The 21,553-nt window shown below is 49.8% G+C and overlaps 1 protein-coding gene across 1 annotated transcript in view; it reads right to left on the bottom strand.

The window, feature by feature from the left end:
• LOC146338278 (gamma-aminobutyric acid receptor subunit gamma-4-like) overlaps positions 1-21,553 on the bottom strand; it is a 128,038-nt gene that overhangs the window by 21,773 nt on the left and 84,712 nt on the right. The window contains exons 4-5 of the mRNA XM_084813380.1: positions 7,289-7,440; positions 2,685-2,752 (exon numbers count right to left, since the gene is read on the bottom strand). Of these exons, the coding sequence (XP_084669506.1) occupies positions 2,685-2,752; positions 7,289-7,440 (220 nt within the window). The remainder of the gene's footprint in view (positions 1-2,684; positions 2,753-7,288; positions 7,441-21,553) is intronic.

Below are 21,553 nucleotides of genomic sequence, written 5' to 3'. Positions count from 1 at the left end.
AGAGCAAAGTGGCTGCCCAGCTGTGCCACATCTGCCCAGCCTTTCTGGACCCAGAGCACATCAAAGTGCTCAGAGCGGATCCTTCACTGCTCAAGGATCCAGCCTTGGCCAGGGAATGGATCGGGGCGGGGGAGGATCCCCTGCAGTCTGCTCTTTGCTCCCCCCAGAGTGGAGGCTGGGATGCTGCAATGTGATGAGAGGGGATATGATGTGGGCTGGAAAGACTGTGCACTACTGAGGGATCCGTTGGGAACCTTTGGATCAAGCGCTCTCTTCCCACTCTGGCCCCTTAATCTCTTCCCCAATCCCCCTCCCTCAATGTCTTGGGCCCCAAAATGAGGAGGATATCCCCCCCCAAGGAACTGGGCTGCTGAGCCTCTGCCAGGAGCTTCCCTCTCCAGCAAAGACACCTTTTGTCCTAGAAGGCCAAATGCATGGTTTGTATTCCTTCAGCTACAGCTGAAAGCCTACCAAAGGGCTCCACTTCCACAGAACAACTCATGACAGAATCTCTGACGCACACCCAGCGATGGAGGAGTGTTTGGGCAGATTCACTCATGTGCCCCCTTCTCTTAAAGCTATGGCAGCCCCATCGTCCAGTAACAACAGCGCTCGCATGCGCACACACAGGCCACTGCCCAAAGTGTCAGCTGTTCATGAGCACTTGGGCTGCTGCAAGGTGCATGCAAAGGAATGGAAGAACCTTCATGCAGTACCAGGGCTTCCTGTGTGCTGTGGGGATGGAGCACAGGGGGCTCCTGCCCCAGGGCCTGAGCGGTCTCTCTGCATCTTCAGCCCGCTCCTCCCTCCAGTCATTCATCTCAACCAAAGCCACGGCCAGAATGATTCCCTGAATGGACAATTTTGGAGAGGGCCTGTGGCTCAGTGGCAGAGCCCCCGCTTTGCATGCAGAAGGTCCCAGGTTCAATCCCCAGCATCTCCAAGTAGGGCTGGAAAAACTCCTGCCTGAAACCCTGGACAGCGGCTGCCAGTCATTGTCAACACTAGCAGCTGCTCTCCAGGGGACTGGAAACAAAGCCCTGTGAAGAGAGACTGAAAGAACTGGGCCTGCTGAGCATTGAGAAGAGAAGACTGAGGGGAGATAGGATAGCGCTCTTCAAGTACTTGAAAGGTTGTCACAGAGAGGAAGGCCAGCATCTCTTCTCAATCATCCCAGAGTGCAGGACACGGAATAATGGGCTCAAGTGACAGGAAGCCATATTCCGGCTCAACATCAGGAAAAACATCCTGACTGCTAGAGCAGTACAACAATGGAACCAATTCCCTGGGGAGGTGGTGGGCTCTCCCACACTGGAGGCCTTCAAGACGAGGCTGGACAGCCATCTGTCTGGGATGCTCTGACTTGGATTCCTGCATTGAGCAGGGGGTTGGACTCGATGGTCTTGTAGGCCCCTTCCAACCCTACTATTCTGTGATTCTATGATTCTATGATACTGGGCTAGATGGACCAATGATCTGAGTCAGTATAAGGCAGCTCCCTATGTTCCTAATTTTGCACATCATGGTGAGAGGCTCCAGGTGTAGCAAGAAGCCATCTTCCCCCATGGTGCATAGCAGCAGAAACTGGTCTCCAAGCAATGGCCTATTCTCAGTGCCCTTCTTCACATGAAGTGCCCAGCAGCATCCCAGGAGATGCTCCCCTCCCCACTCACTGATCTCACAAAAGCCTGCTGGGTCTCCTGCGAAATGGCTTCTGTCCTAAGTGGGAATTTAATGGGAAAATGCTTTGGAGACTGAAAAAAAAGGTTGCCAAAATTCAATCAGATTCCAGACATTTCCAGAAGATAAAATGTTGATATTTATCTATAAAATATTAACATTTCAAGCGTGCAGGGGGTTGGGGCTGAGTGGAATCTCCACTAGGCTTGTTGATCCACTTGAAGACAATTACATTGTTCCAGAGGAGGTGGGGGAAGCATAGCTTGTACGTCCAGTGAGCCCCGTCTGCAGAGAGTGAGATGTGGGGATGAGCAAGGCAGAGAGGAGCAGTGGTGGAGAAAAGACAAGAGGTCATGTTGGTGGGGACGGCCAAGTAGCCAGGCAAGCATTTTTCTTAGTGGGTTGCTTGAGATAACAGGATTAAGAGGTGGACTGATTGAGTTGGAGGAGTGTGTATAATAAAAACAGCAACCTCTGTGATGAGTGACCCTCCCTAGTTCAAGGTCAGGGCTGGGAGGAGGTACTTGGCTGTCTTTAGGAACACAGGGATGCTCAACAGCTGGGGAGTTTATCACTGAATGTACGCATGTGTGTCTCAAGATGGGCACACCACTTTATATGCAGGACAGGGCCCCTGGCATGGAGCAGGTGGAGGGGCTCTGGAGAAACCTGGTGAGGCTTGGGACCCTGGGGACACTGCCGGGAGATGGAGGGAAGGTGAAGGTGAGGATGTTGGAGGGAAACAGGTTCTGGAAAAAAAGCTCCAAGGGTTGGTGAGCTTCACAGGGCAGGCGGCTGAGGACAAGGTGAGCCACTTGCAGTGGATGTTGCTAGGAGGAGGAGGAAGAGGGTGCTGCAGACCCTCTTCCTTTCCGGGTCTGTCCATCTCCACTTTGTCACTGTGCCGAAGGAGCCTTTGCTCTCCAGAGCTGCTTCCCCATCAGACATACACAGTCCCACACTCCTGCTGGTTTCATGGATCCCCCAGATGGCTTTGCACTCACCATATGGATCACGGAGACAGGCCCAATGCTGTTGACATAGATGTCCACATCAATGAAAGTGGGCTTGACTGGAAAAGAGACCCAAAGAGAGATGGATCAGCCAGGGAGGAAGGGTGTGTGCTAAGGACAACAAGGAGAGCAAATTTGACATGTTAATTTGTTTATTAAAAATGTCATAGCCTGCCTTTTTGAACATAACCCCAGTCATAGTGACTCGTGATATCTCAAACTAATACAAGAATACAATAAAAGAAAATACAATAAAATGTGCAGAGAGAAAACCAAGAGCAGCAGGGGGCAGAGGCCTGCAGAAGGTCCCTAGTTCCATCCCCAGCATCTCCAGGCAGGGCTGAACAACGATGACTCCTGCCTGAAATCCTGGAGAGCCACTGAGACTCGGGAGGGTCGGTGTCGACCATACTGGGCTAGACGGACCATGGCTCTGACTCAGTGTAAGGGAGCGTCCTGTGTACCTAAAAGGCCCAAACTAAATAGAATCATAGAATCATAGAATAGTAGGGTTGGAAGGGCCTACAAGGCCATCGAGTCCAACCCCCTGCTCAATGCAGGAATCCAAGTCAGAGCATCCCTGACAGATGGCTGTCCAGCCTCGTCTTGAATGCCTCCAGTGTGGGAGAGCCCACCACCTCCCCAGGGAATTGGTTCCATTGTCGTATTGCTCTAACAGTCAGGAAGTTTCTCCTGATGTTCAACCGGAATCTGGCTTCCTGTAACTTGAGCCCATGATTCCGTGTCCTGCACTCCGGGATGATCAAGAAGAGATCCTGGCCTTCTTCTCTGTGACAGCCTTTCAAGTACTTGAAGAGTGCTGTCCTATCTCCCCTCAGTCTTCTCTTCTCAAGGCTAAACAGGCCCAGTTCCTTCAGTCTCTCTTCATAGGGCTTTGTTTCCAGTCCCCTGATCATCTTTGTTGCCCTCCTCTGAACCCTCTCCAGTTTGTCTGCATCCTTCTTAAAGTGTGGTGCCCAGAACTGGACACAGTACTCCAGATGAGGCCTAACCAGTGCTGAGTAGATAAATAAATAAAAATAAGCCCACTGAAATAAAATAGTTCTCAGTGCCTGCTTCAAAGTGAGTGATGAATGGGACTCTCAGGAGGCCATTCCATACTTGGGGGCCATCGCCAAATAGTCCCTCTTGCTCAGCCCTGCCAGCTGCAATGGTGCCAGTGGGAGGCCAGCAAGAACAGCCTCAGAAGCTGAGTGGAGTCTGGAGCGGGTTCCCATACCTGGGGGCATTTCTGGAGAAGCTCTGGTCCTGGGCCCAGGTCACTGAGGGCTGCAAAGGCCAAGTCCAGCGCCGTGGATTGAGCCCCCTCTTCCAGAACACTCCTTGTGGCCTCTCCCAGCCTATATTGCTGAGGTGAAGACAAAGGCACCAACTAAGGTTTCTGTGTGTGGTGGTGGAAGACCAAAAGCTTGAAGAGCAACAGCAAGATGAGGCAGTGGGAAATGCTGAGGTGAAGAAAAATGGAGTAGAGGATACTCCTTGGAAAAGGGTGACAGTTAGGAGAAGAAGAACTAGACACCACTCTGCACCAGTGGAAGCAGTGGAGCTGTGGAACCGATTCCAGGTACTTGCGGATGAGAATGGAGGACAGCCTGCAGAGGAAGAATCACAGGGGAACCTGCATGAGAGCAAGCAAGAGGCTGAAGGTCAGTCAAACAGAGGCGATGAAACCCAGGCCTACAACAACAAGAAGAGAAGAGTGGTAGTAGTGGGAGACTCCTTGCTGCGTGGGATCGAGACCCAAGTATGTCGCGAAGACCCGTGGACTCGCCAGGTATGTTGTCTCCCGGGAGGACGGATTAGAGACGTGACTGAAAGGTTGCCTGCACTCATTAAGCCCACTGACAGGTATCCCTTTCTTCTCATCCATGTGGGAACAAATGATACCGCCAAGCGGAGCTACGAAGAGATCACGTCAGACTTTGAAGCTTTGGGAAGGAAACTCAAGAACTTTGGGGCCCAGATAGTTTTCTCATCTATCCTTCCAGTAGTTAGAAGAGGGATAGAAAGGGAACGAAAAATACTCCGGGTGAATGACTGGCTACGAAGGTGGTGCCAACGAGAGAGATTTGGATTCTGGGATCACGGGCTATACTTCCTGGAAGATGGGCTGTTGGCAAGGGACGGGTTGCACCTCACAAAGGATGGGAAGAATGTGTTTGGCCACAGCATGAAGAACTTCATCGGGAGGGCTTTAAACTGAATCCTACGGGGAAGGGAGATGTAATGTTGGGGGTAACAATGGATGTAGGCGCATGCACTGCAATGGAGAGAACAGCTCTAATAGTGCCCAATAATAGTCTTCAGACGCATGTAGGAAGAAAGCCAGACTATGAAGCACATGATCTTCGATGTCTATATACTAATGCCCAGAGTATGGGAAACAAACAAAACGAACTTGAACTCTTAATACAAGAGGGAAATTATGACTTGATAGGTATAACTGAGACTTGGTGGGATGACTCTCATGACTGGAATACAGCAATGGAAGGATATAACTTGTTCAAAAAGAACAGGAGGAACAGAAAGGGAGGTGGGGTTGCACTGTATGTGAAAAATACATATCTCTGCACAGGAATACAGGAGGATGAGCTTGGTAGCCCCATTGAGAGCACCTGGATCATAATAAATGGAGCAAAGAATAAAAGGAACCTGGTGGTTGGAGTCTACTACCGGCCACCCAATCAAGGAGAAGACGAGGATGAAACTTTTGAAAAGCAAATAGCCAGTGTGTGGCGGATAACTTCCTCCTACAGAAAGTAGAGGAAGGAACTAGAAGATTGGCTACCCTTGACTTGATCCTAACCTACAGAGATGACTTAGTGGATAAAGTAGCAGTTACAGGAACTCTGGGGGAAAGTGACCATGTTGCACTTGAGTTCTTGGTTCTAAGGGAAGCAAAAGCTGAGTGTAGTCAAACGCATACCCTGGATTTTAGGAAAGCTGATTTTAATAAACTCAGAGCAATGATCAGTAAGGTCCCATGGCAAGTGACACTAACAAGAAAAGGAGTCCAAGATGGGTGGGAGCTTTTAAAAAAGGAAATTCTCAAGGCACAATTACAAACAATTCCAAGAAGAAGAAAAGGTGGAAGACAACAGAAGAAGCCAATGTGGCTTCACAAAAAGCTTAGAGATGACCTGGAAACAAAAAAGAGCACATATAGGAAGTGGAAAGATGGCCACGTAACAAAGGAAGAGTACAGGCAGGTAGCACAGAATTGCAGGGATGGTGTCAGGAAGGCTAAAGCTGAGAACAAGCTGAGGTTAGCGAGGGATGCTAAAAGCAACAAGAACGTTTTCTTCAGTTACATGCACAGTAAAGGACGGAGGGAAAAAAATGGTGGTTGAGCTATTAAATAATGATGGCAAAATGATAACAGAGGACAAAGAAAAGGCAGAAGGTGCTCAATTCCTACTTTAGCTCAGTCTTCTCCCAAGAGAGGGTCTATGAGCCCCCTGGCAAATGCCAAGTACAGGCTGAAGGGGCAGGACTGCAGCTTGAGATCAATAGGCATATGGTCAAGGAACACCTCATTACTTTGAATGACTTCAAATCTCCAGGGCCAGATGAACTGCATCCTAGAGAAATAAAGGAACTGGCAGAAGAACTCCCAGAACCACTGTCTATTCTCTTTGAGCAATCGTGGAGGACGGGTGAAGTGTCAGATGACTGGAGGAGGGCTAATGTCCCTATCTTCAAAAAGGGTAAAAAGGAGGAACCTGGGAACTACAGACCAGTCAGTCTGACATCCATCCCTGGGAAAATTCTGGAGCAGATGATAAAGCAATCCATCTGGAAGACGAGGCTGGGCAGCCATCTGTCAGGGATACACTGACTTGGATTCCTGCATTGAGCAGGGGGTTGGACTCGATGGCCTTGTAGGCCCCTTCCAACCCTACTATTCTATGATTCTATGGACGAGTACAAAGAATCCGGTGGGCACTGAGGGGCTCACAGGCTTATTTCATAGGCAAGAACCCAGTCAGGCTGCGTCAGGAGCCCTTGGCAGTGCTTCCTCCCACATTTAAGCTCCACAGGAATATCAGATGCTCACCCAGATTCCAAACGGAAACAGCCCAGCCTCGTCCTTCATCTTGCAATGTCTCTCTGGGGGTATCAGCTTGTGTTTCATTATTATAATATATATGTCAAAAATAATAAATTAAGAAATAAGCCTCTACCCCTCATGATTACACTGAACCTTTTAGAAATGTGACATGTGCTTCTGGTGGGAAACGGGCTGGTGGAAGACCAGTGGCTGCAGGCAGTCAGGACCAGCAAGATCTTGGGGCTGCTGGCCTTTCCGCATCTACAGAGTGGAGCCTCTCTCCTGCCTCCTCAGATCATCGTTACCCCCCAAAGGCTGTGCTGGCCGGCCAGCCACCCCCAGCCCTGCCCACCGGATGGCCACTCCCCCTGCTGGCCTTGGGAGCCTGGTACAACATCCACCTTGCAAAGCAAGACAGTTTGAGCACGACGGTTGTGCCACCTCCTGCCTCGCTGTGGCTTGAAATCCACACTGCTCAGCAGAGCCAGTGTCCCAGCCAACATCTCGGGGGGGGGGGACTGACCACCAATGTCTGGGCGCAGCTTGTTGTCGTAGTCCTGGAGCAGGGAGTTGAGGATCTGGGTGGCATCTGTCTCCTGGGCTTTGGGCATCAGGACCCAGGTTCTGTTGGTGCTGCTGAGGTCACCATAGTCATATTCCTCTGTGCTCTCTGCCCTGCAGGAAACAGGTAAGCAAAAGAAGAGACTGTCACCCAGTGGTGGAGCCCCTGCCTTGCATGCAGAGATCCTGGGCTCAAACCCTAGCCTCTCCCCTGCCTTGAACTCATAATCTGACATTGACACAGAGGAAACAACACAGGAAGTGAAGTAGGGACAGAGAGGAATAGGTGGCTCTTTCAAGACCAGTCCATCAAATCCATCATTATGTTTTTTCTTTGGCACATTTTTCCACTTTGAACCCCATTAATTGAAAATGAGTTTTTGGGGAATGGGTCCACAGTGTTTCTGTCCAATCTGACCTCTGTGCTATCGCACATAACAAGAGAGCTCCCTGGTATGCAAGATTTCAATCCAAATTTGAATGTGAGGTCTATCTAAAGTTTATCTCCTGCCCTACCTTCAGAATTGCCCTAACAGACTCAGGATGCAACAAATGTTAAAGGCCATTTAGGAGGGCGTTTTAACAAGACTCCGTACAACTCTAGATTGTCCCCATCTGCCGGTGGGTCAGCGGAGAACTTCCTTCAGGACTGTCAAACAGATATTTCCTCCACAGTTCGAATAAAGTTTTTAGATCCTGTCCTTACAGGGTCAGTGCTTGGCCTGGTCTGGAGAAAATTATTTTCTTGTTTACATCATATAATAAAGATTTTCTCTGATTTTCTCGACTGGGCAGGAGGATAGTGATCTGAAAGTGGGAGAATTAACATCTGCCCCTTGTTGTGGTCAGATCACTTCCTGTTGAGGTTTAGACTCTCTGCAGCCTTCCCCCTCTGCAAGGGTGGGGGACCTATTAAAATGGTCCGCCCCTGGAGGCTAATGGATTCTGATGGATTCCAGAGGGCTCTGGGGGATTTTCCTGCTGGTATGGTTGGTGCTCCTGTCAAAGCCCAGGTCACTCTGGAATGCAGAGATGACTCAGGCAGTAGACATGATTGCACCCAAGCGCCCTCTCCCTCTGAGCAGAGCTCAGCCAGCTCCTTGGTATACACCTGAGCTGAGGGCAATGAAGCAAGAGGGGAGACGGCTAGAACGCAGGTGGAGGAAAACTCGTGCCAAGTCTGACCGAACACAGGTTAGAGCTCATTATTGAGCCTACTCTGTGGTGGTGAGGGTAGCAAAGAGACAGTTCTTTTCCACCAGCATTGCATCTGCTCAGTGTCATCCAGCAGAGCTTTTCTGAGCAGTTCATGGCCTGTTGCATTCCGGACCAGGGAGAGAGACTGTGGAACCCTCAGTAGCACACTGTGATGAGTTTGCACGGCACTTTGAAGAGAAGGTCACTCAGATTCATCATGAATTGGACACCACAATTAATGCAGTTCCATTGGTGGAGGCATCCAGAGCACTATCTGATCCACTTTTATTAGATGAGTTTCAGTTATTGAGGCCTGAGGATGCAGACAAGGTGCTTGGCCAAGTCCGGTTGACCACTTGTGTGCTTGACCCTTGCCCTTCATGGCTTATTACATCAAACAAGGAGGGGATGTCTGGCTGGGTCCAGGAGGTTGTAAATTCCTCCTTGAGAGAGGGAGTGGTGCTGGCCACTTTAAAAGAGGCAGTAATCAGGCCACTCCTGAAAAAGCCAAACCTGGACCTGGAGGACATTAACAACTATAGGCTGGTGGCCAACATCCTCTTCCTGGGCAAGGTGTTTGAGCGGGTGGTTCCATGATAACTCCAGGCACTCTTGAATGAAACAGATTATCTAGATCCATTTCAATCGGGCTTCAGGCCTGGTTTTGGAACGGAAACTGCTTTGGTCGCCCTGCAGGATGACCTCTGCCAGGAGAGGGACAGGGGGAGTGTGACCCTGTTGATTCTCTTGTACCTCCCAGCAGCTTTTGATGCCATTGACCATGGTATCCTTCTGGATAGGTTGTCTGGGTTGGGAGTTTGAGACACTGCACTGCTGTGGTTCCACTCCTACTTGGATGGCCGATTCCAGAAGGTAGTGCTGGGGGATTACTGCTCTGTGCCATGGCAATCATGCCATGGAGTGCTACAGGGCAGTATTGTATCCCCCATACTGTTCAACATCTACATGAAACCGCTGGGGGAGGTTATCCAGAGGTGTGGGCTGAGGTGCCATCAATATGCAGATGACACCCAGCTCTACCTCTCTTTTACATCAAAACCAGGTGAGGCAGTGACTGTTCTGAATCAGTGCCTGGGCATGGTAATGGACTGGATGAGGGCTAATAAACTGAAACTCAATCCAGACAAGATGGAGGTACTGTTAGTGGGTGGTTCGTCTGCCCAGCTAGGTGAAGTTCAACCTGTTCTGGAGGGGGTTGCACTCCCCCTAAGGGATCAAGTTCATAGTTTGGGGGTGCTCTTGGACCCAGAACTGTCACTTGAGGCACAGGTGAACTCAGTGGCACGGAGCACTTTTTATCAGCTTAGGCTGGTATACCAACTATGCCCTTATCTGGACAGAGAGAGCCTAGCTACAGTTATCCATGCTTTGAGAACTTCTTGTCTGGATTACTGCAATGCGTTTATGTGGGGCTGCCTTTGAAAACAGTCCGGAAACTTCAGCTAGTCCAAAATAGGGCAGCGAGATTATTAATGGGCCAACGTGACCTTATTATGCCAGTACTTTTCCAGCTGCAGTGGCTGCCAGTCCATTTCCAGGCCCAATTCAAAGGCGCTGCCATGCAAAAGGGCCAGACAAGCACAGCAACTGTCTCTGCAACCTCTTTATGGCCCTGAACATGGCGCTGCCAAAAGAAGGAAGCTAAAGCCCATGAAGTGCAGAATTCCCCCAAGGCCTCCAGTCTCACAACGCAGAGCGAGAAGCTTTGCAGCAGACGCTGCATCTCCTCAGGGACCTCCCACCCTCCTCTCAAAAGCAGGGAATACGTGCTGGTGGGCCAGAACACACGAATTCCAGGTCCAGTGAGGAGTCTGCTCATGAGTCTCACATGCGTGCAGCCCACCCCATCCCTGCAGCCTACCTCCTTACGTGGACAGGCAGGAATCCCACTAAATGCCCCTCTGAAATTGCTGAAGAAGTGCCAAATGTCCGTGCCAGCAGAGGGTCTGAATGTTTTCAGAATACAGGTGGGTTTTGAAATACAAGGATTGCATGCATATTTAGGGCTTTTTTCCAGTGGAGGGGAAAAGGGCACTCAGGTGAACATTCAGCCCCCAGGCCTCTCAAAGGTTTAAGAGGCGCCTGACTGCAAGCCTAGGAATGTTTACTCCAAAGTAACCCCTATCCCACTGTGTTCAGTGCAGCATTTTCCCCGTGGTGTGCGCCAAGGATTGCAGGCAGAGCACAGCTGTCCTGGGAAGTCCATGGTTGGACAGCAGCACAAAAGCCCTGCTAGGGTCTTGGCTGACCCAATATTTCGCTTCCCCTTCATAATAGACAGAGGTCTTACAACAACTCCTCTTTGCTCCTGTGTGTGTGTGTGTGTGAGAGAGAGAGAGAGAGAGAGAGAGCTTTACTTGAAGCTCTAGCTGCAGGAGCTACTAACTAAACACATTCTGCACCTTGGACTAAGGCTGGGACAATGTTGGGGCAATCAAGAAATCACTGGCCTCTTAAAAGGGGAAATGACAGGAGCTCTCCACCTCTCACCTTCCCTTCTTCTTCTTGGTCTGGTCCATTGCTTCCCTTCTCTCCCCCCCCCCCCACGCCCTCATTTGCTGGGAGCTCAGAATGGTAGGCGGCAGTATTGCAACCGAAACTCTCCCCACGACCTGAGTTCGATCCCAGCAGAAGCTGGGTCTCAGGTAGCCGGCTCAGGTCGACTCAGCCTTCCATCCTTCCGAGGTCGGTAAAAGGAGTACCCAGCTTGCTGGGAGAAAGGTAGTCACGACTGGGGAAGGCAATGGCAAACCACCTCGCTACAGTCTGCCGTGAAAACGCCAGCAAAAGCGGCGTCCCTCTAGGAGTCAGCAATGACCCGGTGCTTGCACAGGAGGAACCTTTCCTTTTACAGATTGAGTTGGGCTTTGCAGCGTGGCCAGAGCTCGCGGGGAGGCAGGGCTTTGCAATGCAACTGGCTTGCACACACAGCCGCGGGCCAGGGGCTAGATAACGCCTGGACTGCTAAATGACTTTTCTCTCCGATGGTCTTATAGCAATCTCTAAGTGAGAGGGGGCACATTTGTTATGGTCTGGGAGGATTGTTCTCGTTCATTGGCTTTTCTGAGCCTCTGCTTCCCCCACCCCTCCAAAAGTAGTTAGCTTTTTAGTATTGGCTTCTGTAAGTTACAGCCTTTTTGTGACAAAAGTGTCACAGACCCATGGAAGCTTCATATTGTGCATCACATGGCAATAGCCTGCATGTGCAGAGAGGCTGACGTCTTGGCCACTGTGCTACTGAGGGCAGAGATCCTGCCCTTCCACCATCTCACAGGGATGTGCCTGGAAAAATCCCATTCTCAACCTCAGGCTATCCCCTGACCACCCCTCATCACCCCCACTCTACGTTGGCGAAGAGGCTTCACTGCCTGCTGTGTGCAGCATCCATTGGCTCTGCTGATGTTCACCCTGCACTGATTTAAAAGCAAATGGGGCATTTACTCTTTTGAGGTATTGTCATGCTCACCCTGACCCCTCCAAGCAGTGAGATGCCTCAGGGATGCTGAGCTTACCAGGGTTTGGTTTCCTTTCCTTTGGGGGCTTATGGCTTTGTGTGATGTTTGAATGTATTTACAAGTATGCTTGCTGAGCACAGATGATTGGGGTGGGGGGCAGGTGAAACACCCCAACAGACAGCTGATTATCAAGACAGCCTAGGAGGGAAATCCTTTAAGGACAGTGTAAAGAAAAAGCAACCCCTACGAAAGAGGTGAGGGAAGAAGGAATACGTTGTATTCCTTCCAGCACCAGGTAAAGACCTTTTTATTCTCCCAGGCCTTTTAGCCTCCTAGTCTTTTAGCTTTAGTGTTTTAAATCTGTATTTTAAATCTCTGCATTGCTGTTAGGTTTTATTCTGGTTGTATTGTTCTATTGTGGTTTTAATGATTTTATATTATTTTATCCTGTCCTTTGGCGACTTCTCTTCCTCCCCTTTTGGGACCCTTTGCTGGGGTGGTCGCCACATTGCCAGCTGTTGCAGAGCAGTCTTGGGTGAACAGCAATGGCAGCCTAACATCAGGGGTCTGAGGATGAGGCAGGTTTGGGAAGGGAAAACCCATGAGTGTGTGCACGGAAGGTAGTGAGTCCTCCTTTCTTTGCTGTGCAGTTGGATAAACTGCCAAGAATCGCAGGCCCTACAAGCTGCAACCACATTCCTGAAGCAGGTTGCTATATGTGTCACAAAAGTAGGAGGTTGCTGACCCTCCCCCTGGTGTTTGGGGCTCCCCAGGGGCAACGGCCCTGATCTGGCTGATGAAATTATTCTTGTGAGGCAGGAAGTTGTGGAACCATCTTGGTTGCTGGGCCCCATGGATGAAGCAGTCTCGTCTGCCACAAAGCTGGGGCAAGGAGAGACTTGCACTGTGTCCCTTTGGATCCCTTGCATTTTGGGGTGGTGGAGACGCCTGGGAAAAGCTAGACCAGTTGATCCATGAATGCATAATCTTTTCAAAAGGTTTCCCAGGCTTGCCTTTTCTCACCCTTTGCTTACTCCAAGGAGACAAGGCAAGCGGTGGGGTAGCATCGGGGCCTCATTCCCAATTTTATAAGAACTCAGGCCTGTTGTTGCCATCAGCTGATGGCACAAGGCTAATAGGAAGAGCAACTTGAGTTTTGCGAAGCGTGAAAATCAGACCCTCCCCCCACACAGAAACACTGGGGAAAAGTAGACCACGAGCTGAATATGAGCCAACAATGTGATGTGGCTGCAAGAAAGGCAAATGCTATTTTGGGTTCCATTAATAGAAGTATTATAGAATCATAGAATAGTAGGGTTGGAAGGGGCCTACAAGACCATCGAGTCCAACCCCCTGCTCAATGCAGGAATCCAAGACTAAGAATCATTGACAGATGGCTGTCCAGTCTCGTATTGAACGCCTCCAGTGTGGGAGAGCCCACCACCTCCCTAGGTAATTCATTCCGTTGTCGTATTGCTCTAACACTCAGGAAGTTTTTCCTGATGTTCAGCTGAAATCTGGCTTCCTGTAACTTCAGCCCATTATTCCGTGTCCTGCACTCTGGCATGATCGAGAAGAGATCCTGGCCTTCCTCTTTGTGACAACCTTTCAAGTACTTGAAGAGTGCTATCATATCTCCCCTCAGTCTTCTCTTCTCAAGGCTAAACATGCCCAGTTCTTTCAGTCTCTCTTCATAGGGCTTTGTTTCCAGTCCCCTGATCATCTTTGTTGCCCTCCTCTGAATCCTCTCCAGTTTGTCTGCATCCTTCTTAAAGTGTGGTGCCCAGAACTGGACACCATACTCCAGATGAGGCCTAACCAGTGCTGAGTAGAGGAGAACTAGTACTTCCCAGGATTTGGAAGCTATGCTTCTATTAATGCAGCCCAAAAGAGCATTGGCCTTTTTTGCAGTCACATCACATGGTTGGCTCATATTCAGCTTGTGATCGACAACAATTCCAAGATGCTTCTGGCTTGTAGTGTGGTTGAGCCACGTATCCCCCATCTGGTAACTGTGCATTGGGTTTCTTTTTCCTAAGTGCAGAACTTGGCATGTATCCCTATTCAATGTCATTCTGTTGTTTTCTGCCCAGCGCTCCAGTCTATCCAGATCACTTTGAATTTTGTTTCTGTCTTCCAAAGTATTAGCTATCCCTCCCAATTTTGTGTCATCTGCAAATCTGATCAGCATTCCCTGCACCTCCTCCTCCAAGTCATTAATATAAATGTTGAAGGGCACTGGGCCCAGGACTGAGCCCTGCGGTACCCCACTCGTTACCTCTCCCCAGTTTGAGACGATCCTATTGATAAGCAGTCTTTGAGTCTGATTCTGTAGCCAACTGTGGATCCACCGGATCGTGGTTTCATCTAGCCCACTTTGAGCTAGTTTGCTCATCAGGATATCATGGGGCACTTTGTCGAAAGCTTTGCTGAAGTCGAGGTATATGATGTCTACAGCATTCCCACGGTCCACAAGGGAGGTGACTTGATCAAAAAATGAGATCAGATTTGTCTGGCAGGACTTGTTTTTGACAAGTCCATGTTGGCTTCGAGTCATCACAGCATTGTTTTCAAGGTGCTTCCAGATGGATTGCTTTATCATCTGCTCCAGAATTTTCCCAGGGATGGATGTCAGACTGACTGGTCTGTAGTTCCCAGGTTCCTCCTTTTTACCCTTTTTGAAGATAGGGACAACGTTAGCCCCACTCCAGTCATCTGGCACTTCCCCCGTCCTCCATGATTTCTCAAAGGGAATAGACAGTGGTTCTGAGAGTTCTTCTGCCAGTTCCTTTATTACTCTAGGATGCAGTTCATCTGGCCCTGGAGATTTGAGCTCATTCAAAGTAATTAGGTGTTCCTTGACCAGCATAGACCATGGAAGTATAGCTTCCAAATCCCGGGAAGTACTAGTTCCCCTCTACTCAGCACTGCTTAGTCCTCATCTGGAGTACTGTGTCCAGTTCTGAGCACCACACTTTAAGAAGGATGCAGACAAACTGGAGCAGGTTCAGAGGAGGGTAACAAAGATGATCAGGGGACTGGAAACAAAGCCCTAGGAGTAGAGACTGAAAGAACTGGGCATGTTTAGCCTTGAGAAGACCAAGGGGAGATATGATAGCACTCTTCAAGTACTTGAAAGGTTGTCCCAAAGAGGAAGGCCAGGGTCTCTTCTCGATCATCCCAGAGTGCAGGACACGGAATAATGGGCTCAGGTGACAGGAAGCCAGATTCCGGCTGAACATCAGGAAAAACCTCCTGACTGTTAGAGCAATATGACAAACAATGGAACCTATTCCCTAGAGAGGTGGTGGGCTCTCCTACCCTGGAGGCATTCCAGACGAGGCTGGAGAGCCACCTGTCAGGGATGCTTTGACTTGGATACCTGCACTGAGCAGGGGGTTGGACTCGATGGTCTTATAGGCCTCTTCCAACCCTACTGTTCTATGATTCTGTGAAAAGGGCTGCCTGTGAATGCCTGGCACCCTTGCAGGGGAGTGTTGTGTCACTTGCCTGCGTCTGGCTTCCATGTCAGTGAGAGGTTTATGAACTCCCGTCTCAGCCTCCGCTTTCCACTAACCAGCCTGGGAAGCTCTTCCATCTCCCAGTGTAATAACTGATGTCTGGGCTCCTGCAGGCACCAAGCAATTAGGGAGGTGGTAGGGCCATGCCTCATGTCTGGTAATGGAAATGCCACACGCAGAAAACATTTTGCAATCAAGAGCAAAGCAGACGGGAGGAGGTGTTGCTTTCAGCCTGAGCCATTCAATCTGGCAACTTGTGAAAGGTGCAGCACATCTGGCTCAGATAGAATCAAGAAGAGGTATCCATGCTTGACATATTGCAAAACCTGCTTGTCAAAACAGCCATCTCTCTTGACCAAGCAATGCATAGGAACGCAGAAAAGAATGCACCTGGGTGTGCCTGCATATGTGTCCATGTGTGTTTGTGGAGCCATTGGGAGAGGGGATATGCATAGTGACCTGGATGGCGCAGGAAAGTTACAGGATGGTTTCCCTCACTGGGCCATGGATGTGTCAGCCACATAGAATCATAGAATAGTAGGGTAGGAAGGGTCCTACAAGGCCATTGAGTCCAACCCCCTGCTCAATGCATTCATGATCAGACCCAGGAGAGGATACATGGAATTTGGCATCCCTCCTTGGGCGATACTTGACATTATCCCAAGAGCATGCAGTGTCCGCAGGCCCTAACTGCATGTGGCTAAAGAAAGGGCATGCAGCCCTTGGCTCCTAATGACAGCATGAAAAACATGCCTGATCAGCAGCTTCAGAGACTTGGAATAGTGCATCTGCATTTGAATAGTGGTGCATTTCTGGTAAGGACATGCTTTTAAAACTTCTGTAAGGCCACCAATTTAGATTGTCAGCCTACAGACTTCTGCTTGTTGAGGGCAAATGTTGGTTTGGCTTATTAGCCAGCCATTATTTTGCATTGCCACTAATTGACTCTCCAACCCTGGCATGCACAGAGGCATTGAGAGAGAGGCAGGGAGGGTCACCTCTTAGTTGTGCAAGGTGTGAAAAATGTAAGAAACAGCACGAGTGGCTCTTGGCACTCAGAAGATTCCTGCTGTTTCTTACTTGCTTCAAAATCAGACCTCTAGAGCAGGGATCTGTGTGGTGGTGCTGAGCATCCAGTTCATCAGAGGACTGGAGACCCTTGGCTCTGGCAGGGAGGGAGGGAGAGGCTCTGTGGATGCCTGGGTTTGTTTGCTTTTAGCTACATGTAGAACCTAGTACACCTAGAGCATCATCTGTATGCAGGGAGGCCTGAGAAGTTTGAAAGGGGGCTTAGCTTAAGAAAAAGTGGCAGACATCAAGGGGACATGGTGATTAATTGACAGAATTGTGGCAGGTGAAGAAACAGGGAGGGGGGAGAGAGTATCTCATAACAATAATGCTTACAGACATCCAATGAAACTGACTGCCAATAAAATAAAAAGTCTTGTGGCACATTAAAGAAAAACATTTATTATTGTATAACCCTTGATGTACTAGAATCTGCTTCATGAGATGCAATTTGTTAAGTCCTTAAGGTACTGCAAGGCTCCTTATTGTTTTTGCAGCAACAGATTAACATGACTACCCTTTTGGAAATGATTGTCAATAGGCTCACAACAAACATACAAACATGCATAATTCACTGACAGAATTCATTGCCCTAAGATACTGTGAAGGTCTGTCATTTAGATGGCTTTTAAAGTGAAAGGCAGAGAGACAGAGCCCACCTTTTATGACCAGGTACTGGGTACCAAAAAAAAAAGCACACTGCAGAGCTTCCCAGGGGCATCCTACAGTCGTGTATTTGAATGGGATCCTCTCACGGCTAATTGTCTCCTCTGGATTTCAAGTCCTCTGGCCCAGGCAGTGGTGGCTGGTACTCACTGGGGCTGGTGGGGTGGAGGACGGGGCAGATACTCGACATTCTACTGAGATTGTTGGAGGAGGGCAGGAGAAGATCATGCGTGGCGACTGACAACTGCATGCCACGCATTGGAGCAAATGTACCTGGTTGTGGGGGGATTTCTCTGCCACAAGTGGGTGGGGGAGAGGCAGAGTGTTGCTGCCCCATTTGCCCTGAATTTAGAGCTCCCTCTGGGCCCAGGGATTTGTGGGATGTTGGCATTTGGCTGGATTGGTGCTGAAGAGCTAAGAAAAAATTCCCAGCAGAATGATCTTCACCACCTTTGGGGGGCGGGGCATGGGGCCACTTCCTCCTCTTGCCTCATTTTTTCCCGCTCTCTCTAGCATGGCACACCTTGGTTTTCAATGTGGCATTTGCCTGGGGGAGATCCACAGCTCAGGGGCAGCACACCTGCGCTGCATGCAGAAGGCTGCAGGATCAACCCCCAGCACCTCAAGTTAAATGGATCTTCCATGCTGGGCTGGATGGACCAAAGATATCAGAGACAGCTTCGTATGTTCATGTCAACAACTGGCCCCCAGAATACTGCCAAAAGAAGAAGATGGGGATCATTTGTGAGTTGGCAGCACAAGACTTCACATGTGGGAGGAGGGACGGCTCAGGAGGACCCTCAAAGTGCCCCTCAACACACCCTGGGGGTGGGGGAGGTCGCTCGAGATGGTGTTGACATGGGAGGGAACAGGAGGCAGGAATGAGCCTGACCAGCCAACAGACTCCGAGATCAAGCTTCACTGTGCCTGTTCCATCACACCTCCAGAGAGGGTCTGGACCCTTGACGGGGCAGCTGATCTGCTAACAGACACTATTGGCATCACCTGCACTTAAATGAACAATGCAAAGAAATCGAGGAAAACAACAGAATGGGAAAGACTAGAGATCTCTTCAAGAAAGCTGGAGATCTCAAGGGTACATTTTGTGCAAAGACGGGCATGATGAAGGACAAAGAAGGCAGGGACCTAACAGAAGCAGTTGAGATTAAGAAGAGGTGGCAAGAATACACAGAAGAACTATACAGGAAAGATCTGAATGTCCCTGATAGCCATGATAGTGCGGTCACTGAACTTGAGCCGGATATCCTCGAGAGTGAAGTCAAGTGGGCCTTAGGAAGCATTAGTAACAACAAAGCTAGCGGAGATGACAGTCTTCCAGCTGAGCTATTTAAAATCCTAAAAGACGATGCTGTTAAAGTGCTGCATTCAATATGCCAACAAATCTGGAACACTCAACAGTGGCCACAAGACTGGAAAAGGTCAGTTTACATTCCAGTTCCAAAGAAGGGCAACGCCAAAGAGTGTTCAAACTACCGCACAATTGCGCTCATTTCACATGCCAGCAAGGTGATGCTCAAAATCCTACAAGCTAGGCTTCAGCAGTATGCGAACCGAGAAGTACCGGAAGTACAAGCTGGATTTAGAAGAGGCAGAGGAACTAGAGATCAAATCGCCAACATTCGCTGCATCATGGAGAAAGCAAGAGAATTCCAGAAAAACGTCTATTTCTGCTTCATTGACTACGCTAAAGCCTTTGATTGTGTGGATCACAACAAACTATGGCAAATTCTGAAAGTGATGGGAGTACCAGACCACCTTACCTGTCTCCTGAGAAACCTGTACGAGGGTCAAGAAGCAACAGTAAGAACCAGACATGGAACAACCGATTGGTTCAAAATTGGGAAAGGAGTACGACAAGGCTGCATATTGTCACCCTGCTTATTTAACTTATATGCAGAGTACATCATGAGAAATGCCGGATTGGATGAATCACAGGTCGGAATTAAGATTGCTGGGAGAATTATCAACAACCTCCGATATGCAGACGATACCACCCTAATGGCAGAAAGTGAAGAGGATCTAAAGAGCCTCTTGTTGAGGGTGAAAGAGGAGAGTGCAAAAGCTGGTTTGAAACTCAACATTAAAAAAACTAAGATCATGTCATCTGGCCCTATCACTTCCTGGCATATAGAAGGGGAAGAAATGGAAGCAGTGACAGATTTTACTTTCTTGGGCTCCAAGATCACCGCAGATGGTGACTGTAGCCATGAAATTAAAAGACGCTTGCTCCTTGGGAGGAAAGCTATGGCAAACCTAGACAGCATAGTAAGAAGCAGAGACATCACCTTGCCGACAAAGGTCCGTCTAATCAAAGCTATGGTTTTCCCAGTAGTAATGTATGGCTGTGAGAGCTGGACTATAAGGAAGGCTGAGCGCCGAAGAATTGATGCTTTCGAACTGTGGTGCTGGAGAAGACTCTTACGAGTCCCCTGGACTGCAAGGAGGTCAAATCAGTCCATCCTAAAGGAAATCAACCCTGACTGCTCATTGGAAGGACAGATAATGAAGCTGAAGCTCCAATATTTTGGCCACCTAATGCGAAGAGAAAACTCCCTGGAAAAGACCCTGATGCTGGGAAAGACTGAAGGCAAAAGGAGAAGGGGACGGCAGAGGATGAGATGGCTAGATAGCATCACGGATGCAATGAATATGAACTTGAGCACACTCCGGGAGAGAGCGCAGGACAGGAAGGCCTGGCGTGCTATGGTCCATGGGGTCACGAAGAGTCGGACACGACTGAACGACTGAACAACAACAACAACAACAAGCACTCCATATACACATCTTGATCCCAGCTGAGAATGATTTTGGAAAGGTCAACCGGCTTCCTGGGGAGAGTATCTGTCACCTTCATTCGATACCCTCTAAACAGCACACACACCGGCCCTTCTGATGTGTATGCCCACGTGCATGTGTGCATCACCCGGAGGTGAGATTGCTGATTCCGGCAACAACCTCACATGAACAAGCCCTGGAAGCGCCTGGGGCTTGTGGGAGCTCCTGGCTCATGCACACAACGACCCAAAGGGGACTCTGAGGAATCCTGATGGGAGGATTCAGGGGACATCCGATGAGGAGTCCTGGCAGGAAGCGGGCCCCTCCCTCCTCTCTGCTGGATGGGGTGCAGAATCTAGGCGGGGATGATGCAGAATTCCCACTCTCTTTCTCTGTCTCTCTGTGTGTGCGTGTGTGTGCGCATAGGCACAGCTTCCCTGTTAGGCACTGGGCTGTTTAAAATTTGCATACATTCAGGAGACCCAAGGTACACAAATAATGAAAGACTGATCCCCGAGCGCAGTGGTGCCAGGCAGCCAGACCCCATCTCATGCCCCTGAATGGAAGTTGTCTTTCACCCCCACCGGGCCCCAGTGTGAGTCATGGGATTCCTCCTCCAGCCACCCCACCCCACCCCACCCCACCCCACCCCACCATCTGTCGGGGGATTTCATGGGCTTCAGTCATTTTACTCCATCAACTCGCGTCATCCAGGCCAATCCCTCTTCCCCAGAGTGCTGGGGGAAATGATCCGCTGGCAGCATGTTCTTTTCTTGATTCACGCATTAAGCTCATGGACTGGAACTTCCCCCACTGCCTTTGCTTTGCGCCGTCTCCCCTCACTTGAAGCCACCTGCTCTGTCCTTCTGGCCCCTGGCCACACACCCTCCTTGCCCTCTGTCCCCCTGAGGTGCATCCCTCCCTGAGGGCTCTGTGATCTGCTGGAGACCCTTGGCTGCTTGTGGATGCTGTGTGGCAGGATGGCTCTTCATCTGGGCTTTGCCCGGCCACCTCCGGCAGCCTCTTCCTTCTGCTGACCGAGATCCATCAGATCTGAAGTGAAGTCTTTGGTGGGAGGAGAACTAGTCAGTTTTTCAAACAGCAAGATCCCCAGGTGATTTGGCCCCACATAAAAGTATTTGGTCACCAGATCACAGCTAGGAAACCCAGGAGCAAAGATTCCACTCTTCCTTCATGACTGTCCAGAAGCCTCACCATGTGCAGAATCTGGCCAGCTGGTTCCTGGGGGGGAATGGTCCACGACCACTCTTTGGCCATTCTCCTGCATGGCTCCCTTGGCCACTTCAGAAGAATTAATGGTGCTGGTTTTGATCTAGAAAGCCTCGCGTTGAATGACACACACACACACCCCCGCGCCATCCTCTTGTTGTAGTCCCCACGTTCAGTTAAGGATGCCTTCTCGTGCGGATCATACAGACAACAGTGTGCACTGCCAAGGGGCATGTAGAGGGGGTCCAGAGCTCCCTCCGTCTTCCCACAGGC

Source organism: Heloderma suspectum, chromosome 9 (genome assembly GCF_057233095.1).
Source record: "Heloderma suspectum isolate Gila_16-S chromosome 9, 16-S_ref, whole genome shotgun sequence".
Classification (NCBI taxonomy): domain Eukaryota; kingdom Metazoa; phylum Chordata; class Lepidosauria; order Squamata; family Helodermatidae; genus Heloderma; species Heloderma suspectum.
This window is presented reverse-complemented; position numbering and strand designations above follow the sequence as displayed.